Here is an 18,480-nt window from a genome sequence, read left to right as displayed (position 1 = left end):
AGACTGGACGGTGTTCTCAGTTTTAAATACCGGATCCGTCCCTTATTGCAGCGTTGCTCCCACATCAAGTACTTGATATTATCGCCTTACTCACGATTCAACAACGTATCTCCAACCAACATCTATACAGCTTATGAGCTGTGCCCTCTATTACGCTACATTATGTGGGAATGCAGCGAACCAGTCATAGCAGACAGATGGATTTCACTATCAAGAAGCACGAGTGCTTATATTAAGTAACTGAAAGGAAAGCATCGAATGATGGCGAGGAAGGCAGTATGGCTTATGAACTGCTATTCAACGGCAAGGGACACGAGAGGATCATGCCGATAGTAGTAAAATCGCAGCCGATACTAGAACATTTACGTATAGTCGCCTGTGGTCTTTCTGATATTCATTGCTGGGATGTCTTGGCACGCAACCAATTCACACAGCTGACAAGTTTGGGGTTGACGGACATCACTGGTATGTCAAGCGAAGATTAGTCCCAGATTTTGCTCATGCAGCAACAAAATGAGATCTTGGAAGTTGGAAATCGCGCTGGAATAACGCAGTATCTGAACAGCATTATCGCAACCATCGGTACGCTGCAACGGCTCCGTATACTTTCCTTGCGAAATTTCCTTCACATGTTCAGCGAGAATCCTCTTTGCGATCTTACTCCGCTTCGACGTTTGCAACAGCTTGAAAAAATGCGTCTCACGAACATACCCATCGACAACCAAGGTCTAATGCAGTTGTGCGAACCATCACAGCACCCACTAGTCAGGAGATTAAGCTTGAACCCGCACATCACCGTACAGTAATAGTGTCGACGACTTTCTCACAGAGGCAGGATGGATTGTGTGGGCACAACGACTTGAGGAAACCAAAATACTGAATCTGGAACTGACAGCCGTGAAAGGTGTTACTGGTGCTGTCCTTGAGCATTTTGAACAAGTCGAAAGCTCGGTGCTATTGCGTGTTTCACGGATCTATAGTCTCACCAATGCAGGCATCAATGCTTTTCGTATCATTGAAGGATCTAGTAAAAAGATTGAAGTCGTGGGGTGTTCAGGATTATCTCGGACAGATGATCTTCGTATGCCATACAACATATTTTTAATAATTGAGTACCATTGCGGTGATATTTGCAGTCTGGCTTGTACTTTTATTTATAATGAGCTGATAAACAATATTGGCAGCATGTTTAATTAATCAGTTTTCCAGGTTGGATTGTTGTGATATCTGTATAGTCAAGCATCGATTTGAAATGTTTACATATACACTTACTAGATCCAGGATTGATAAAAAGGCAGCACGATGTGGATCTGGTCGGCAGCGAGTCTGGTGCCCTTTCAAACCTGAGCGAAAGCACAGACTAATTTTTTTTGGTTACCCTATGCTTTCCTTATATATCAGAAATGCTTGTGTACCTCTTTTCGTCACAAAAGGGATCACCTCGCACTCTATATGATATAGTCTCTGTGACAGAAGAGAGAAAAAAAAATGAAGTGAGAATATTCTTTCTTCCGTTGTTGAATAGAAAGACCATCGTCGCCTCCTCCCCTCTCCCTTTATGACCAAAAAAAAGCAGTCTGTATGCTGTATGTATGCGCATACGCGCGTTCCTGTTCATGTCGGGCAGTGGATTTTTAATGCCCGGTATTTGGATTTCATTGGCCAACGTGCTGCTGCAACTATACTCGAACCGCTTTGAGAGTTATACTACGCAGAGGAATTATTGGAGTCAAGTTTACTGACAAAGGTCAATATTTATGGTAAGCGGGAACATTATCATCTTCCACATGCTAGGATATATACGGGTTCAAGAACATCTTGAAATATAGCGATTCCCGGAAAGTGTTCCTCATATTTTCTGGGCAAATTCTAACTACAGTACTTTGTCTGTTTAAACTCTATATGTAACAAACTCATGAGCAGTTGTTCAGTAAATGAACCCAGTGTCTTAAGCTTGATGCTTACCAAACGAACAACAATACGATAGCAAGCTCAAAACGCCAGAGAAAAGGCAAGCCTGATACAAGACGCTGGAGTGCTACTGTGTGCTGTCAACCACGATATAAACATAACCCTAGTAAGCTTCCTGGATCCCAACTCCGCTCAATGGATTGGATAGCATTGTAATACCCTGCAGATGCGGTAACGAATAAACAACAGCATTCAGGATGTCTAGATTATATAACTAAAGTCATCCTGGCAATAGCAACATAGAGAGCAAAAGCTAGTTCAGTCTTCCTTACTCTCAAAGAAAGAAAAAAAGAGATGCAAACGAATTATTGAAAAGTAATATGCAAAAGGCAACCATGACTGAATCAACCCACACTTGTGACAAGCATTTACATATATGGTGATACGAAGACTCAAGACAAGAAGCAAGCGACCGGAGTGTTAAGGTAGTATTATCAGTCAATCTCGCTGACAGTTTAAAAAATCGAAAGTATCTCTTCTGATGCAAAAATGTTTTTAGTTGGAATCTATGATGTGCTATGCCCGAGGAACGGCGTACTTGCAACTGAGGGAGATTGAAAAGGTCAAGGATTGTTTCAAAGAAGCATTTCGTGTTGACGTCAAGTGCTACGATGTGAGTTCGAATTATTCTGCATGTGCCGTCTAGCATAAATGTCATGCTAACATGTCTGCTAACTTTATCAGGCATTGGTTGCCCTGACTGAAAAGAATATGCTGGAGGAAAAAGCCGGTGAGTGCACATGCCTGCTCCAAAGTTATTTCTACTTCAACATGGTTCAAAACTAACAGTACATGTTTTTCTAGAATGGGACTTTATATCCACCTTACCCTACGAAGAACACTGTGGTCTATCTGATGCGGATTTTTTTCGATCACGTTATATGATCCAGCTAAAAAGAGTAAGAAGCAACAACCCCTTATGAATAATTGTTTAGGTAGATTTCGTCCTAAAACTAATTGCTCGCCGTTTATACCATCAGTATTCGCACAAGGAGGATATCCAACAAGCGCAAAAGGAAGCAGAGAACGATTTCGGTTTGAAAAAGAGTCTCAATGTTATGCATAGTATAGCACGGACATTACTGGCAGAATGCAAATACGAAGAATGCCTAAGTGTATGCCAAGAGTACGTGCCAAGTCTGCTGAATTAGTTGTTGACAATTTTTTTCCTGGATCTACTCACTTATAATAATGATTCATTCGTTAAATCTAGAATACGGAAAGAAGATGCTTTCTATACAAAATCGATTCCATTATACATTACGTGCTTATACGAGCTAAAGATGAAAGACGAGCTGTATATCTTGGCCCAAGAATTGGTGGATAGGCTAAACGACGAGGCAGTGACGTGGCATGCCGTGGGGATGTATAATCTTTACATTGAAAAATATTCAGAAGCACGTCGCTATTTTAAGTATAGCTGTCCTCTGTACTCCATTTCCCTCAATACGAGTGCTCATACGACATTGATTTTCTAAACGATATTTTATTTAGTCGAGCAACGGATATCGATCAGTACTTTGAAGACTCTTGGCTTGGTTACGGGCATGCATTTGCTGCTGAAAAAGATCACGACCAAGCGATAAGTGCATATGCAATGTGCAGCAAATTAGTACCAGGGTAAACAAGCGAACAATCTTATTATCCGCGTTAGAAATGTGTATCTTGTAATGTACGTGCTGCTCACAAGATAAAAAAACGAATATTAGATCACACCTTCCTGACATGTACATTGGCGTACAATTCTTGGAGCAAAACATGCTGGATGCTGCTTTTGTGTATCTAAATAAAAGCTACAGTAAATGCAACAGCGATCCTTTCCTATTGAACGAAATGGCAGTATACCATTATCAAAAGAAAGAGTAAGCTTACAAGTCCCTTCATGTTGTTATTGTATATGTACATATCTGTGTGTGTGTGTGTGTGTGTTCCGGCTCTATCTGAAAAATAAAACTTAGGTATCCACAAGCACTTGATCACCTACGAGATGCATTAAAATTGGCTAAAGACCGACAGAGTCCTCTCAGCAACCTTTGGGAGAAACTGTGGGCTAATTTTGGCCATGTATACAGACGGATGCGGTAATTTGCAAAACATGCAATAAAGTAAATTACCTGAGCTACTATTATCTTGATAGACTAATTAGCTTTTTTCTTTGACTTTAGGAAGTACGACCGTGCGTTGGAGTGTTTCCAGTTGGCACTCAACGAAAACCACAAAACTCCGACGTGCGCGTCGGAATGGGACAAATTTACCTTGATCAAGGCAGAAAGGACCAAATGCATTTTACCAATTCCACAAGGTATTGTAAGATGAATTGATGAACACAAAAATATCCGGCAGCCATCATTACTTGACCTATTACGATATCTAATCATAGTGTGAATACTTTCAGGCTTTACGAAACAATCCCAAGTCGGCAACATATATTGAAGAACTGATTGAAAAGGCACTGCTGTCGTGAGGCAAAAAAAGTCCTCCCCATATGAATTCTTCTTAGCATACAATAAACAAACAGTTCTCTTGCGTGAAACGGAATTTTGAGTAGTAGGGCTACGATTTCCCCTCTTTTGAGAGCTCCCATCCCCAACCTTTTCTTTTTGGCGTTTCGGTATCGATTCAGAAGCCGTCGATCCTCATCCTGTCAGATATTGTTTTCACCGCTATTCGATCGCATACAACACTACTGAGTCCACAGAGCACATCTTCCTCTTTGAGTGTAGATGAATTGGACAATATATTTGATCCGCGCAACAGAAGAACTGACACATTGGAAGACTATATCAATGAAGAGCTAGCGGAAACGTCAAACAGTAATGAAAACAACGCCGATAACAGTTTCGAAAAACCTAGCTTCCACTCTACCGCCTTTCCAATCCGTGATCCTGGCAGTGGATCTATCGCAGAATACGACGAAGGAGACTTCTCACCCAAAGAAGATCCCAAATAAACCAAAGTGTCCTTGCATATAAAAACAAATGTTTACAATCGTAATCCACACATGTACATGCTGATAAAATACAAATTTAAGGGAGCAATTATAAGTGATAGCACCTTTGTAAATATCCGTTTCATGGGGAAAACGGGGGGGGGAAGGGAGATGTATAGTATATATAGATAATTCAATTTGTCTTGGACTGTGGCTTCTTTGCTGTAATTGTAAAGCATTAGATGCCCAGGTATGAGCAGAACGCTTCAATGACAGCAACAGCCCATCGCAAGTAAACAATGGTTGCAAATACTAAAGAGCAGTATACAAGTGTCAACTCGAATTGAGGGGCAAACAGCTCGGGTGTAAAATACATTGTACATAATAAGTTCGGAACTGTGAGTAGCGCTTGTATTTGCTATGATGCATCTTGTAATCATGCAATGAAAATATGTACATATATCTTTTATAAGATACATCGTACATGTATATAGAAAATCTCGCTTATTTGCACGCTTATGTTGATAATTGTAAGAAGATATACTTGCCAAATACACCGGAAATCGTGAAAACTACAAGTGCAAGGACAATCTCTTCAGTTGGTGCATCTACATAGTCCAAGTACAATACACCAGTATGATGCTCTTACTGAGTGGACATTTTAGAACCCAAAAGCCTCAATCAAACATAGCAGCACTGTTGCATGAGAATGTCCGGATCCAAGCGCACTTGCTTGAACTACTGACGAAAAAATCGTATTAGAGCGTTGCAGCCATAATCAAGCAATTCACCAAGGGGGTTTGAGCTGTTTGTACGTCGTGCCTGTCGTCCGTCGACATTATCATGTACGTAGAAGAAAGCCAGATTCCAGCAGCGTAGCTGAGGTAAACCCATCGGGATGAATGTTCGGTCTATGTCCAAGCTCGGCGCCATGTACCATGCCAAAGCCACGTTAAACAAATTCAACACAAATTCAACGCAAATTCAGTCAAGGTTATAACGTTGGGACTATACTTGTAATCAAAAGAAGTGAATGCATATATCTTCTATTTATAAAAATCCTTCAGTTTTAAAGTAAAAAACGAGGCGACCGTGAACATGCCTGCCTTGTTATCACAGCCGCAAAAGCTTAGTTGTGCTGGAGTTGCCGATCAACGTAAATAGTTGCGCTGGATAACGTTCTTATTGCAGTGTATTTAGCATTTATATTACATGCCATAATTCTACATATCATAGACGTTAGTTTTGAAGATGTGGATGGTTGATAATGTGTTGGCATATGCTAGCGGATGGTGATAGTATTGAGAGTAGGATTGAAAAGGTATATATAACACTGCTTTGAAACTATGTTGCGGCTAGGGAATAACGGGAATGGTGATAGAAGTCATTCGGGTTTTGCAGGCAAAGTGTGAGTCTATCTTTTAGTCTGTCGACAGATTCCCGTAACCGTTCGTTTTCTTCTTCCAATTGCACTACTCGCTTCTCTAAAGATTCTTGATGCTGCCTTTTCTTTTCTCGACACTCTTTTGCAGCCAGTCGATTCCGCAAGAGTCGTTTCTGTCGTCGTTCTTCCTTGTCCACATCATTTTTCTTCGCCGCTGCTACTTGTTTTGATTGTTGCGTCTGTGTTTTCCTTTCGTGTTCTCTCATCTCCTTTGTTCTTTCCACTGTTCCTCCTCTTTCTAATATTGGTACTACTTTTTGACTTCTACTAGTTTCGGGCTTGATAGCAATTTTTCTTGCAGCCTGCACTTCTTGTTCATTTTTTGCCAAAGGCAAGCTTGTTGTTGTAGGAACGATAGGTGACGATAATGTAGCAATCACTGTTGCTGGGGGCGGTAGCTGACCTTCCCGGTGTAGAGTATGTTGTCGCTGTCGTAGGATATCTTCTGGAGCAATAAATGGTACTGAGTATGATAGAACCGGGTTTTCAGCTGTATTACTGTCGTTTTGTTCATGTATTACTGATACTGGTGGTGTAGATGTGGGTGTTATTGAAAATATCGATGGTGATGATGAAGATATCGCCGTCGGTGCTATTGTTGTTGTTGGTACCGAGTTTAACAGGTTATGCTGACCTGAACCAGTAGGAGCACCGATAGCGGCGGTCATACTAGAAGTAATCAATAGCAAGTGGCTCATTAACGCGAAACCAGCATCGTCTTCCAATGTCGCAGCGGGAAGAGAGTAAAACGCGTCGTGTTGATCGGTAATCAAGTCGCGATTTAGATCATTGGTGGCAACGTCTAAATCATTGAAAAACGCGTCGTTGTAGTAGTTTTCGTCGTTATCAACAATACACTGATCAGCACTATTGTCAACACTTGTGGGAGGTGACAAACCCATTTCGGAACAGTAGTCAGTGTTCGACATGTGCGAGGCACTGCTGGAAACTTTAATTATTAGAAGAGTGGAGGAGTTTGAGAATAGAAAGAGACAGAAACGCGTATGTAGCAGTCTGTAAGAACCGGGAAATAGTTCATTTTCTTCTGAAACACACACCTGACAGAGAAATCGTTAAATGAAAAAATGTTGCCTGAAATGTCTGATAACACATTTCTTTAATTCGCATGATTACTGCTATGCATTTACTGCTTACATACTAGATGCTACTGTGTAGTTTTTTTTTTAATAAATTGTTATTATCAGAAGTTAGCTGTTTGCCACGCAACGACTGCTTTAACTATTCAGCTTTCGCCTAGTACTTAGCCAAAAAGGGATGCCATTATTATCTATTTGAGCATCTGCTAGAGTCGACGGATGTATATTGTTCCTGGGTATGTACACATTATATAAAAGTCTATAATTGCTATATACATTCACTTAGTATTGATATAGCAGAGAAAGTTTTAACCTGATTTTAGAGGCACGCTCATCTTCCATGACCTATTTTGAAGCCGCCCTTCACGGTTTTCGAAAGAAAATAGAACTGTTGTGGGATCATCCTGCGAGGTAACTAAGAGCTCGCATCGTTATTGGTTGTGTAGCTTTTCCTTATACGTACAGCGACAAAACTCATCGGACCAGTCGTCCAAGCCATCGAATCCTTTTTCATGCAGCAGCAGATGGAAGGTGCTTTTTTCGTATAGTAAAAATAGAGTCCCAGTATATGCGGTAGTGCTAAAGTGTCGGCGCTGCATCTTTATTACGAAAGAATATGCCGTACGTTTATTAGCAAAAAGAAAGAAGCTTTGCAGATTATTTTTACTACGATAAAAATATTTACTGCACAGACGGATGGATATGCTGCTTCTCATGTGTACAATAATCTGTATATTAGCAGATCGTCGTTAGTGTATAATACATGATGGCAGCTGTATGCATGTTGCAAATCACCTTCTTATAGCCCGACTACTCTATTCCCACAAAAACCCTCTGCTGCCCTCCATTAGCCTTTTGATAACACTATAGAGTAATAAGCTTTACATAAATACTATATATGCTTTTTTTTCAAACCAGTAAGCAATGATGTAAATTTTTGCACTGGTCTGTATATCCTCACTATAGAAAATTGATTCTCTTATCGTTTAAAAAATAACTATTAATGAACACAGAATCCAAAAAATATAGTCGATAAAAAATTATTGACACAACGGAAACGTAACTTAGAGATTTGAGATAACAAGATCTATGCATAACGGACAAGTTCCGCAATCCATGACAGGCATAATTAAGGAGTTGGTCGGTGTGGTGAATCTCTAAAAGCTGCTCCTCACGTAGGAAGATAAAAGGACATAGTACGACTAACCCCTCAAGGAGTCGCTTAGATTCTCAGCACAGCTGTTACCTACGTTTGAGAACCGGACTAGGCTCATCATTAGTGCTACTATATATACTGCAGTCAATCCGTCCGATTGAATGTTTTGATCCTGTTTCCCTTTTGTTTGTTAGCAGCAGGATTACTAAACATGCCTGTCACTCCAACAACAACGAATCCTTCGTCGACATCGACTAGTAGCAGAGTTAGTACTACGAAAGGAACAAAAAGAAAGAAAAAGGGATCTTCAACAAAAGGATACCAAAATCATCATCACAATCACCATCATAATCATCATAATGACGACACCACCAGCAGAAGTGCGTCCAAAAATACACGACAAATGCAACAGCACGATCCAAAACCATCAACAAAAACGACGATTACTACTACGCCCAAAGCATCGAGCCCTTCTTCAATGTCGTTACCACCAGCAACACATAATGCAGCTGTTATTGCAGCTGCTGCCATTGCCGCCAATCCAAGCTCTTCTTTATCCCCATCGTCACCATCACCCGTAGCAGCAAAAACCCTGGACTCCACTGCCGCGGTAGCAGCCGATACTGCTCATTCTTCACCCAGTATAGTTGTTGCGAGTGCTAACAGCAGCAAGATCAAAGATTCACTCATGGGATCGATGCTCGGCGTGCTGGGAGGCATCAGTGTTTTAATTATTGTAATCATTATATTTACCAACAACAGGCGAAGGAAACGGAGAGCTAGACCGTCGCAAGAGCAAGATCAAGGCAAGCGCGGATGGGGCATACGGCATAGCTGGTACAGCACTACAGATACTGTCTCATCTCGTTGCCCGTCAACACTCCCGCCTCCATATGACGAGGATATGATGAAGAAGCAGGACTTTTTGGAACCTCCGTCACCTACCATCACTAAGTCCATTCAATACACCCCGCAACTTGCCTATAGTCCAAGTTTTAGTGTGGACCCGAGTCATCTTATAGCAGCAACAAACCAGTCTCTACCACCACCACCACCTCCCTTTCCTCCTGCAGCAACACCTGCGATGCCGGCATTTAATGCTCACCATCACCAACAGCTACAGCAACAACAATCATCTCCGCCGCTAGTGCCGCGTCCCTCTAGGTCCACAATACGGACTTATCAAGCACAGCTTGATAATAGTAATATCAAGACATCACCCAGTCAGCCAAACTTCACTACACCTAAATGAGTTTTTTAAATTGTTGTAATAATCTTATATAATGAATTCCATTTTTTTTCTTATAGCTAAAAAAGCTTAATTTATATTTACATACAAAATGTCCATATACAATATACTACTAGTTACCATGTTAGTTGCAAATTTGAAAATGATGATATTGATGAAGATAATGCTCTCAAATACTATTGTCTTTACTATAGACAGTTTCTGGCCAGCCAAGCGTCCATTTCGTCGGCATAGAGTGGCAGTCGTTCTCGATCAATTTTTGTATAATAAACTCGCCGTACTTGTCCTGCTGCGTTGGTGACGTTGTCGTATTCGGTATCAAATAAAAGATACCAATCTGGAGGTAGTTTGATAGTATGATCACGGCATGCAAGCCATATAGCCGCACATGCAATTGTTGCTGGTTCGTATGTTGCGTACACATTTGAGCGTAATCTAACAGGTTTTGTATGGTGTTTTCCTGTTGTTAGAAAAATGAGATAAAGAGGAAAAAGGGGTAGAGATAAAGGAGGAAGGATGCGCATATACGCAGCAAGAGAGTGGAATTTACCCATCATTGAGGTAGTTCCAGGCTTTTCCAGCGACTTTTTCATCTTCTTCCAAACCAAGAATACGCAAATAGTTGATCATTAATCCGTATGGAAGCTCAACATGGACATTGAACCCTAAGCGCTTCAATATTTGCATTTCACCGGTGATAATCATGTTTTTTAAATCGTAAGCTTGCTATAAAGGCAGATAGCAGACATATCAGACCAAGTGCATCTTGCGTAAAGCGTCGCTATATGCAACCCCTTTTGTTACGCCTCTGCGGATTTCCCACTCCAACCCCCTTTCCCGTTTCGCGAAAAAGAAGAACACTAACCTGCGAAAATGCATCCAGTGGAGGATATGTAGGCTGTTTCCGAGCGCGTTTTAACAAGCAATCATATACGGACACCATATACGTAAGCCGGGTAAATGATTCTTCTACTTTTGAAGCGAGAAATAATGCTCCCATACCAATTTCCTGGCCTTGTCATGTTAGCTCTTTTTCTTTGTCCCCTCAGCATATAAGAAAAACGATCGCCACACAACTTACCACTATACCAAAATCTTTTAAACTAGCCATGTAATAAAATCGTTGAAACAAAACTTGTGCGGTTGCCATGGCTACCTGTGGGCTAATAATGAAACATACAAAAGGATGAGACGGGTGAGATTCGAGTGGACAGATCAGATCCAGTACTGCACACGTGCGTAACACGTAAATCGCCCTCGGTATATATTACGTACAGTTTGAGCAAGATGCCGGCACTTTGTATAAATTCGCAACCAAAATTTCGTAGTGATTCTTCCAACTCTTCTGGAATGCCATCTTTCCGAGATGGTGTCAACTCGATTTGTTCGACTGACGCTACGGAGTTTTGCATCTTCAAAGTGTAAAAAGAGAATAGAATATGAAGGGTTCTTGGACGAAGCGGCAGTTTATTTTTGACATTTAGTCCGATTTCTTTGATAAATTGAACACTTTTGATTCCTTTGAGATATTAGGGCGTCCCAATCCTAAACGTTTCTTTCGAGGACCCGTTAATTCTTGTGGTGGTGGTGGTGGTGGTGGTGGAGGCAGCGGTGATGGTGATCGCGTAGCAATACCTCTTGGATTGGTAGAAGGTGGTGGAGACGGCGACAACACAACGATTTCTTCTACTTCTTCCTCCATCTCCTCATTAGCTTCAACATGAACGTCGGCGACCCCATGGATGGGTGGTGGCGACAACGACATAAGGTGAGGCCCTCGATCACGAGCAGACGCAGACTGTTGCTCTTCTTCATCGGTACTGTTGAGATCAATATCCATGGTATCTTCTCCTTCATCGTCATCTCCCGCAAGTTCATCATCTCCTTCATCATCTGTAGTTGGAACTTGACTTGTTGTCCTGATCGTTCTGTCCTCGTCCTCGGTAGCCTTCGCTCTACTCTTGCGTGCCGTTGGTTTTGTTGACTGTTTTCTCTTTCGCTTGGCTTGGGATCGAGCTGCCACGGCCACCTCGAGGTTCTCTTCGTTCTCTTCTGCCTCAGATTCTGAAGAGGAGAGATCACGGGGCATTTGAGATGAGACTTCAGCACCTCGGATGTCTCGATGTTTTAGCGCACCTAACCATCAAAAAACGTTGGAAAATTAACGAAGAGGAAAATCTCTATGCACTTCGACCAACCGTATATCACTGGAATTGAACTATGGCTTACCAAGGAAGAATGCATCAGCAGGAGCATTATTTTCTGTTAGCAGTATTTTAACCTGGAAAATAACCGTTTCCATCGCCTGCTTTAACTTGGGGACATAGGAAGATAGCTTGATGTCCTTCATAACCTTGACGTGTGAACAGATAATCTATCATAATTTCACCGTCGCCGTTAGTATATCAAAAGATTCAACTTGCTATATTTTCCTCTTCCAAGAGCAGCAAAAATTCTACGGGTACCTGTAGCATACGGGTGCACGATTGGAAATTCTTCAAAATCACGACGATCCGTTCCTTGTGGTACTTGAAAACGCCCGTAAAGTAAGGTATTGAGTGCATTGTGAATTGTTCGATAAACGCACGGCCAGTTTTCAACAGGACGCTAAACAGCTCCTTTTTATCTTTCTTCTTGATATACGTAGTAATGCTTGCAAAGATTCTAACCAGCTTTTCAGTCTTGTCTAGGACATTATCGTTCTCGTTATCATTGTCGTCCGTTTCTTGTAGCAAGTGCAACGCCTTGACAGCTTGGTTTATCATTGCCTAATGATGGTTTTCATTGTTAGTCTGATTTTTTTGCAAGCACGCATTAATTCTCTCAAAGTTCTCGCGCAAAGGTGTAACAAAACAAAAAATTATGTACCTCGTAGTAGTATATGACGGTGTCATCTCGTAGAAGTGGATGGTCTTCTAATCGTCCCTCTTCGTTATACTGCGGGAGAACTTGGTTTACATATGTATGCAAAGCTTGTAACGGATCCTTGTCAAGCTCAATAGCTTGCCCAACCAAAAATATAATTTGTTTCTGTTGTCGACGAGAACGAAGTTGTGAGTCTCCTCGGCGGATAAACAAAACGTGGAAGACTGCCGTCTTACAATTTTTCTCCTACCAACTTCCTCTTTTTTATATAGCTTACCTTGATATCTCGCCAATCGAACCAGTCGGTTGCCAAAATGCGTGTGACAACTTGGTGAGCACCGACTTTGAGGGCAGGATCGTTATCAGAGAGTACCATCACACGCATCAGAGTCTTGTAGAGGACGATTGCTGTGGTGGCATCAGGAATATTGTTGCTAAAATGTGCCAAATATTTGAAGACTTCACGAACAGTGACTTCAAAAGTATCGTGTTGTGATTCATCGGCAACAATACGTGATGCTAGTGTTTTAACGAGGTCCTGAATTGTAGTTCAAAGGATGTAATTGAGATGATGTGGTATTAATTAGAGTATCCAGGATCTTTTAATATTCTTGATTGCTTGCATAAATTTATGAGAACTTACCTCGAGGATATCACGGTGTTCAGGATTTTCTATTTCAGGCCAAGAAACGAGCTTAAAGATAATGTTCATAATAAGAGAAGTACATTGAACAATTGTCTGGGAGCTCTACAAATACAGTAAGCAAATAATTATTGATAACAATTTACAAATTTGCTGTTTGGGATAGGGAAATTCTTGACATACAGATCCAATTCGTCCAGCTTGTGTATCCTACAGATAGAGAAAGTAACAAAATTGTTAATACAGTCCATCTAACCAAAAAAACGCTGTTCTATATAAAACAAATTTACATGTAATTGTATATCTTCGTATAACCCTTCCAGTCGCTGGAGAATACTTGGCAAATACTTAATGACCTATGCATATTTTTTCATTTGCAAAATCATGTCAACAAGTGGATCCAAATGTGTAAAAAAAATTGAGGCTTTGTAATTGTCAAATACCTGTTTCACAAGATCAGGGGCACTTATCCGAGAAAGCATTGCAGTGCTATGCAGGTTCTGGTCTACTTGTTTTTTCCTTCCAAACGCGGATACAGGTGCAGGGACGATCTTATTCTTGAGTTTTTCGTTTAGATCTTTGAAAATGTAGCTGAGTTCCCGGTTCTAACGATAGAGAAAAATTGTTGACGATGTTAATTTTCCCAACAAAGCTTGCTAAGTTAGAATATATGTTGTACGTACGTCTAATTTGTCTTCATTGTGAGGAAGGTTTTCACTCGCAGCTAGAACGCTCAAAACATTGATCTAGTGGATTATCAGCAGGTTTTGGTACAAAGATTCTGTTAGAAGGAAAAAAGGTGAGGAGAAAAAGATGGAGCACTTACGTTCAAAGCACGCATATGGGGTCTCAGTGCATCAATAGAGTTGAATGCGACATTTGTATTGGTCTTGTCCTTTCTAGCAGGTTTCGGTTCGGTATCAGAGGTGTCGTCGACTCCAGGGGAATCGCGTACACTCACAGCCTAGAAGACATTTAAGACACGTAATCAAAATATAGTCCGTAGTCGAGACAAATGTACACGGCTATAGATGATGCTCTTCTTCTTACCGAGCTTATAGTAAGGGTGCGCGAGGTGGAGTTCTTGAGACCAGCCATCGGCAGCGAAGCATAAAATTCCATAGGAGCATAGCCTGATGCTTGCTTGATAAATTTGCACAATGCTGACTCGAGCATAAGAACGTTCTTGACACGCTGAACCGTTTTTTGATGGATCGATTGGTCACACACAACGGAAAATACATTCAACAGCTCGCGACACCTAGAAGCATAGTGCACCATGTTGTTGACATAAAGGTATATCGTTAATGATCTGTGTTCCGTTACTATGAAATTTTATGGAAAGATAACTTACCAGTTGATTGCATAGTATATAATATCACACGCATTCCACAGATCATGGGTTTTTAGCTCTTTAACCATGTCGTCGTCAAAATCTGTATGATTGAATAATACCAGACCACAACCCACTAGAGCATCGATACCGTCTAGACTTCCATTGTTGCCTAGCTTTTCACTGCTTTGAAGTAAGTTGAAAAGCGCACACAGAGTTAGAACAGATCTTTTCTTTTTGCGTTCGTCATTGTCGCAGATGAACGAGTAGAAATCGATTGCTATAGCAGCATCCTATATTAATGGTTGAAACAAAGTGGAAAGGTGCAGATAAGTTGTGTGCTCCTTAATACGCGTAGTAAAAGTATTCTACAAACATACTTGACCGTCAAGATTCATCCAGTTTTGAGGTTTCACAGGAACCTCTAGACGATTTGCATCTCTTGTGATACGCTCCTCGACAGCACCCGCATCTGCAACATATTGCTCGATAAAATCGCCAGTTATGCTTTCTGCAATATACAGCTGCATGCGCTTGTCCATATCACCATGTTCAAGCATGTATGCCAACTCATCGTAAACCATTGCCAGACAAACCTATAACTCAAAGTTTAGTACTGGTGGGAAATGTAAAACATACTTCTAAAGTCAGGGTGTCCTTACAGGATATTCATGACAATGTTGTAGAGCCATTTCGACCATTTGAATGGCTTGTCGAATAAGTGGATGGCGGTGCGCATCATCGGATGTCATCTCACCTAGATAAACAAGAAGACAGAATAAGCAAAAGTGAGCATGGATCATAGTGTATTGCTATAATACATACGTTGTGTACTACTTGAACCAGCTCCTGATTCATCTTCAGAAGCACATAGTTTGGCAGAGGTCAGAACATTGACAGCTGCCAAGCTAGCAATGACACCAATTTTTTTGTATTTCTCTCGAGGATTGGATAGTTGCTTGCGAATGACGATACATATTTCGGACCAAAGACCAGAGTCTCCTTCCTTTCGAGCCTTCGGCATGACAGACAAGAGGCTGAAAATGTTGAAAAGTGTTCGGATTTGTGGTAGTGTCAGGTTGTCCAAATAATCAAGGATACCCTTAATAAAGACATCGTATACTGCCATGTTATCGACGTCCGTTCTGGCTAGATGGAGAAGGGTGTCTAAGGCAACATCCATTTCTGTAGCGTAGATTGAGCAAAAGAAAAAAAGTCCATTAGTAGTTAAGGAGATATACGTAACAATAATTGTTTGGACATGAGGCAATCATTCAGTCCTTATCGGATGGTACATAAAAAGGATATAGAGCCACTTCCAATATGTGTCACTAGAGAGCCAATGATTTCCTACATACCCAAAAAGTGTTATTCATTCTCGTATCTTGTTAGTCGAGTATACTTCCTTCAGACATTATACACCAAGTTTTACCTGTCGATAATAAACATCACTTGATTTGAACGCACTTATATAAAGAGCTTTGGAAGATGGAATGAGCACACTCTGTTGCTGTGATGACCGTAACAAGCTTTCTGACAGTGAAAGGATTGTATTCCAATAACTAAAGGAACGGCGATTCAGTTTAGTATGCATTGAGTACTTAACTGTATCCTATACAGCAACTGTCTTTTACCTGGCCAGACCATGCCCATGATGCATTATTGACTCTTCTAATAATGAGGATGTAATAAGGCCATCCGCAATCTTCTTGCGGAATATTTGGTCGGCTTTTTTCTTTGTTGATGTCATTGAGTACAAGATAAATAAGACCAATACATCAATGATCTTGTGAGCGGGCTGTATATAGTAATCAGATAGAAAACGTTAACACGATCGTGATTTCTACTGCATATATTGAATCCCACAATAATTACTTTTCTTTACCTTGGTTTGTAAGGCAGCAATTGACTTGATCCATGAGTCACACACAAATTTATGAAATTGTAATCCCAACTTGATCGATTCTATATCAAAACAGTCATGAAGATAAACATCCACTCAAAATACAGGTGTGCTAGATCAACTTATAATCTTACCGAGGATAAGTGCTTCTGGTGAATGTTTGGCTTTGCGTGTAATGCTTGGTATAGTGGATTTTCCAAGAGAACGAAAGTCCAATTTTTCGCGAATGCCAAGAATAACCTATTTATATGCTCTGGTGTGAGTCTAATACATAAAAAACGGTGGACATTTTTTCAGCCACCCCGAAAAATGAAAGTAGGAGACATACCAAATCAATCGTATGTGGCTTGACCGTTTGTAGCAAAAATTTGATAATCACAGCCAAATCATCCAATTCTGCTGATTCCAGACGATCCAACACTGTGTCTCGCACATCCTCCTGTAAGATCCGATATAGATTAAGCTATATGATATGCAAAGAAGCATCGATTTTTACGCAGATTGCTTACCAGACTTTCAGAGTGAAGTGTAAGATTCGAAAGCGCATCCAATATTGGTACTGTCAGCTCGGCATCTTCGTGCATCAACTCTTTTAAATACACTACAATGGGCTTTATAATCATCCACCGGAAAAGTTGTTGTCAGACATTCTTCAACCTTTTTTAATTATAAGCAGTCTCTCTCCACTATATTTTGAAACCCTTAATCCTTCTGTCCCTTACCTTATGTTCGGAGTCGTTGATGATATCAGGAAGGGATGTAATGATTTCGTGTTGAATTACGGTAGGCGTAATTTGTATAATCTTTTACAGAAACAGCAATCATTGGTGAGCATACGAATACCTCTCTTCCTTGACTTCCTCTTGCTCGACTGACTGACTTATACTTTCAAGCGTTCTCACACGTACCTCGATCAACTTTCCAGTTAGTGCCTGTGGTGCTACAATGTACTCCGACCATCGTAATTGATGAAGGATTAATCGAGCGGTGCATGAGCTCGAGTTACTAAAAGTACAGAAGGTCAATGCTGGGTCGTTGAAGCTGTTATACTAAAACTCATCATCCATACTCATTTTCCAGTTCATCGTAAAATTCGGGTAGTCGCTCGAGCAAATAAGTGATCAACGTTGGCTGGATGATATCGATATTGAGTAATGTCTTAATAGCGCTCTCCAAGATGCTTGTCCTGACCATTTATCAATAGATAATATAAATTCATACACATATTTATCAGCCTATCAAGAGAGGAAGAGAGAATCGACGCGTGTATTCTTACCGCCTGTTATCCATCAAATGATCGGAAAGCGTAGCTGGTAAAAGAAACCTTCGAAGCACGTCTACGTCTTGTAAGTAAGCGTTCATACTGTCAAAGAACTCATCGAGATTGTCTGGGTATTGGGGATCGCTCCTAATCTTTAATGAGAGTTCTCTGCGAAATAGCACAGGCTCAGAAACTTGAAAGGAAAGTTACAAGACTGTTAAAGGCTGGATTCGTAAACGAGAAACTTGATGTAGGTAATGCTATGCTTTAAAGATGAATGTAGTTTAAACGTACTGAAAACTATGGGTCGATTGTTGTACTCGTCAATGACGCATCCAGCTTCTTGTAATAATTCTTGAAAAGTGTTTCTAGTCATTTTCAAGGACAAGAGGAAACACGTCAACGCGAGAATAAGTTTCAAGGTCGCGCTTTTCTACTTTTTTCTTGCGAGACACGTCGGGCTTATTTTTGTTGTCAGTTACATACTAATTTTCAGAGATTACAAGGCTTCTCACTATACGTTTCAGTAGAAAAAACAGATTCGCTATCATCGACTTCCACTGTTTATTTCTAACAGATAGGTATCTTCGTTGCTGTATTATGTAAGGTATATGTTAACGCCTTTCTTC

The 18,480-nt window shown here is 40.7% G+C and overlaps 5 protein-coding genes across 5 annotated transcripts; 3 read left to right on the top strand and 2 right to left on the bottom strand.

Moving 5' to 3' along the window:
• Nucleotides 1-278: 278 nt before the first annotated feature.
• On the top strand, nt 279-1,564 carry BDB00DRAFT_943555 (uncharacterized protein; the record flags this gene model as incomplete). Its single annotated transcript, XM_053129451.1, has 3 exons — nt 279-465; nt 830-1,027; nt 1,276-1,564. 3 exons carry the CDS (start codon nt 279-281, stop codon nt 1,362-1,364), a joined length of 474 nt encoding a protein of 157 aa, XP_052972797.1. The 3' UTR covers nt 1,365-1,564.
• A 918-nt stretch (nt 1,565-2,482) lies between these two features.
• BDB00DRAFT_966200 (uncharacterized protein) lies at nt 2,483-4,050 on the top strand (the record flags this gene model as incomplete). Its single annotated transcript, XM_053129795.1, has 8 exons — nt 2,483-2,584; nt 2,656-2,701; nt 2,776-2,870; nt 2,952-3,097; nt 3,185-3,385; nt 3,466-3,591; nt 3,681-3,833; nt 3,930-4,050. Coding segments are annotated over 8 exons (990 nt in total), but the record flags the coding sequence as incomplete, so codon positions are not given.
• Nucleotides 4,051-6,006: 1,956 nt separating this feature from the next.
• On the bottom strand, nt 6,007-7,396 carry BDB00DRAFT_860009 (uncharacterized protein). The gene has a single exon (XM_053125969.1). The coding sequence runs from the start codon at nt 7,271-7,273 to the stop codon at nt 6,245-6,247; it is 1,029 nt and encodes a 342-aa protein (XP_052972795.1). The 5' UTR covers nt 7,274-7,396; the 3' UTR covers nt 6,007-6,244.
• A 1,412-nt stretch (nt 7,397-8,808) lies between these two features.
• Nucleotides 8,809-9,849, top strand: BDB00DRAFT_879603 (uncharacterized protein; the record flags this gene model as incomplete). The annotated part of the gene is made up of 1 exon (XM_053127892.1): nt 8,809-9,849. One exon carries the CDS (start codon nt 8,809-8,811, stop codon nt 9,847-9,849), a length of 1,041 nt encoding a protein of 346 aa, XP_052972794.1.
• Nucleotides 9,850-9,856: 7 nt separating this feature from the next.
• On the bottom strand, nt 9,857-18,277 carry BDB00DRAFT_984961 (Fanconi anemia protein FancD2 nuclease-domain-containing protein). The gene is made up of 33 exons (XM_053130017.1): nt 18,146-18,277; nt 17,867-18,044; nt 17,660-17,776; nt 17,499-17,595; nt 17,313-17,393; nt 17,100-17,201; nt 16,919-17,029; nt 16,725-16,830; nt 16,573-16,652; nt 16,322-16,485; nt 16,120-16,249; nt 15,996-16,037; nt 15,513-15,879; nt 15,350-15,444; nt 15,068-15,283; nt 14,709-14,980; nt 14,405-14,615; nt 14,181-14,318; nt 14,038-14,100; nt 13,798-13,959; nt 13,645-13,710; nt 13,538-13,564; nt 13,355-13,459; nt 12,989-13,249; nt 12,715-12,876; nt 12,312-12,614; nt 12,076-12,220; nt 11,582-11,982; nt 11,122-11,258; nt 10,928-11,009; nt 10,712-10,855; nt 10,397-10,572; nt 9,857-10,281 (listed from the first exon to the last, which is right to left on the bottom strand). The coding sequence occupies exons 1-33, from the start codon at nt 18,225-18,227 to the stop codon at nt 10,035-10,037; spliced, it is 5,070 nt and encodes a 1,689-aa protein (XP_052972793.1). The 5' UTR covers nt 18,228-18,277; the 3' UTR covers nt 9,857-10,034.
• Between the last annotated feature and the right edge of the window lie 203 nt (nt 18,278-18,480).

Source organism: Zychaea mexicana, assembly GCF_025766255.1.
Source record: "Zychaea mexicana strain RSA 1403 chromosome Unknown BDB00scaffold_181, whole genome shotgun sequence".
NCBI classification, from domain to species: Eukaryota; Fungi; Mucoromycota; class Mucoromycetes; order Mucorales; family Lichtheimiaceae; genus Zychaea; species Zychaea mexicana.
Note: the sequence above shows the minus strand (reverse complement) of the source record. Positions and strands in the feature narration are given on the sequence as shown.